This window comes from Egretta garzetta, unplaced genomic scaffold (assembly GCF_000687185.1).
Source record: "Egretta garzetta isolate BGI_Z169 unplaced genomic scaffold, ASM68718v1 scaffold906, whole genome shotgun sequence".
In the NCBI taxonomy this organism is placed as follows: domain Eukaryota; kingdom Metazoa; phylum Chordata; class Aves; order Pelecaniformes; family Ardeidae; genus Egretta; species Egretta garzetta.
Window position 1 is genome coordinate 150,933 of NW_009259870.1, and position 2,408 is coordinate 153,340.

General features: G+C 59.6%; 1 protein-coding gene across 1 annotated transcript in view; it reads right to left on the reverse strand.

Annotated features, from left to right (window-relative positions):
- Nucleotides 1-6: 6 nt before the first annotated feature.
- Nucleotides 7-2,408, reverse strand: part of OPHN1 (oligophrenin 1) — a 66,169-nt gene continuing 63,767 nt past the window's right edge. The window contains exons 26-27 of the mRNA XM_035895642.1: nucleotides 2,120-2,170; nucleotides 7-1,755 (exon numbers count right to left, since the gene is read on the reverse strand). Coding sequence (XP_035751535.1) covers nucleotides 2,128-2,170 — 43 coding nt within the window. The 3' untranslated portion in view covers nucleotides 7-1,755; nucleotides 2,120-2,127. The remainder of the gene's footprint in view (nucleotides 1,756-2,119; nucleotides 2,171-2,408) is intronic.

The window sequence follows — 2,408 nt, forward strand, 5'->3', positions numbered from 1 at the left end:
GGCGCGCTCCCAGCTCTGCCTCACCTGCTCGCTTGGATTCCCGATCGGAAAACCCCAATGCGCTCTGGTTTGGTGCTGCTCCCCCCCCGGCCGCTCGCGAGGGGGTGCAGCAGAAAGGGCTCACCGTAGCTTTGAACAGCCCTGAGATGCCGGTGTGCGTAACACAGTCCTGGCGTGGATACCGCTGCGTGTGTTTGGGTTTTAAAGCCACTTTTACGTGCCACCGTTCAAAGCAGGAGTAGAGGAGCGAGCAGCCGGGGCACCGCCAAAGCCCGAGGGAGCGGAAGCGCCGCTGCCAGGGCACGCGTGCCCAGCGAAGGCCGGAATTACACTCGGCAACAGAGCAGGCAGGCGCCAGATGCAGGCACAGGGCAGGCGTCAGGGGCCGGCATGGCAGCGAGCGCGGCAGCGTCCCCCCAGCAGACCCGCGCCGGGCAGGACGCAGCCACACGAGAGGACGGAGCACCTGGGAAGCAGCTAACAGGGATGCTTGGCCACTGGTTTGGGAATGCTCCCAGCACCCAAGGAAAGTCACTCGGAACAGGGAAGCTGCTTTTGGGCTGTCAAGAGGAAGCACGGAAGCCGCTTGTTGCCTATTTACAGGTGAACGGTGCAGCTCAGGAACTGAGCCCCAGGGTCAGCTGGAACCACGAAGAAGCCTCTACTGCTACCAGGGGTACGAGGGGTGGTCCTGGCTGGGAGGAACCTGGACCAAAGGGCATCATCTGCACGGCTGCCGCTGAGGAAAAGAGACTGGGCAGCTCTGGGACGGGAAAGCAATGTCACAAACAGAGAAGAAACTGGGCGCCTCATAATAAAATGTCAGGCTTTGACCCATACTCAGCAAGTTTCAGTTCCTCACCACCTCTGTGCTGGCCCACCAGAATGACCCCAGGACAGAGACTTCTTGGTGGGCCTGTGGGAATCGGATCTGGTGGGAGAATGGCTCATGCAGGAGGAGGAGCAGGAGCAGGAGCAGGAGGAGGAGGAGGAGAGCCTGCCTCCTCCCTCTCCCAACCGGCACTGCCCGGAAAGCCGGCCCGCAGGCAGGGGACATGGTCCCGCTCAGGCGAAGCCCCCAGCACAGCCATGTCCACCAGCACGGTTCCCCAGGGCACGCTGACGCCGGGGAGGAGCTGCAGAGCCGTCCCGCAGAGCTCAGCACCACAGCCCCCCTGGTTCCCATCCTGCCTTAGCATAAGCAGCGTCTCCAGTAACGTGCGCTGCTCTCCTACACACGGGAAACTCCGGCACAGCTCACCGAGCGAGGAGAACGTAACATGAAGGAAGGAGCTTCTCATGGCAAGGGGGGCCAACCCAGACTCCAGTCATTCTGCCCTTACATCCAAGCATGGGGAGTCAGCCCCTTGCGTTTCAACTCCCAACGTCTGCCCCAGGTCGCCCTTGCCAAGGTGCATTTCCCAAAAAGTGAGCAGGCAAACGGCCACTCCCGTCCCCCGCTGTCCCTTCCGCAGCCCACTGGCACACACCAGCATCCTTCACAGCCTGCGCAGAGCGGAGCGGCGAAGGACTGGGGACAGTTCACACAGACGGCTGGGAAGGGTCTCCTCTCCACTGTTATCTCCCTCTCTTCTAATTTCTCGAGCCACTTACAACAGCATGCTCTGAAATCATCGTCCGGTAAGATAGCTGCTCGCCAGGGGTGCTGGAACTAGAAAAGTCTTAGCTTGACGCGGCCGTTTCACAAGCACAGAGGATCTCCTGGGCCTAGCTGGGCTGAGGCGGTTACGAAGTCTGGAAGAAGAAAACAAGCATGCTCTGTGTAGCAGTGAAGATTCATCAGCGAGGGCAAAACCACAACCAGAGCGAGCCCGGATCTCGGTGCTGGCCTCTGCAGAGCACTTGCATTCACCCCGCGCGCGGCGGCTCAGGAAGGGCAGAGCGGGCTCATCGCCTGCTCCCTGCCACACCACCCCAGCGAGAGCGCCGGCCACCTCCAGTCGTCAGCTCTCCCTCTGCAAGGGTCTCCTCCGGAAGGACACCTCTCCCGATCTTTCCTTTGAGATTCCCACTGGACTCCCACCACCCCATAAATGCCCCATTGGCGTTACCCCTGTGCTTTTGGTTTCTTATTTGATTTATTGTCATAAACACGTACCTTTAGTCTCAGCTCTCATCACCGGGGATCCTGCCTTGTGGTGACGAAGAACTGTACGTGAGGAAGCAGAAAATGAGTGCGATAGGCAAGCTAGGCCTCAGATCCCCAAACCTAAAGAGAGGGCTGGGAACTGTCAGGTCAGGGACGTCTTTTTCAGTATAACGAGCGAACTCACTGTCAACACGAACAGACAACGTTTCTCGCTTACACGCACCCCCGCTCCGACGCTTGGCAGAGGTCGGTGATCTTTAGAAGCAGGGAGCTGAAGCTTATTTGAGCAGCTGCTATT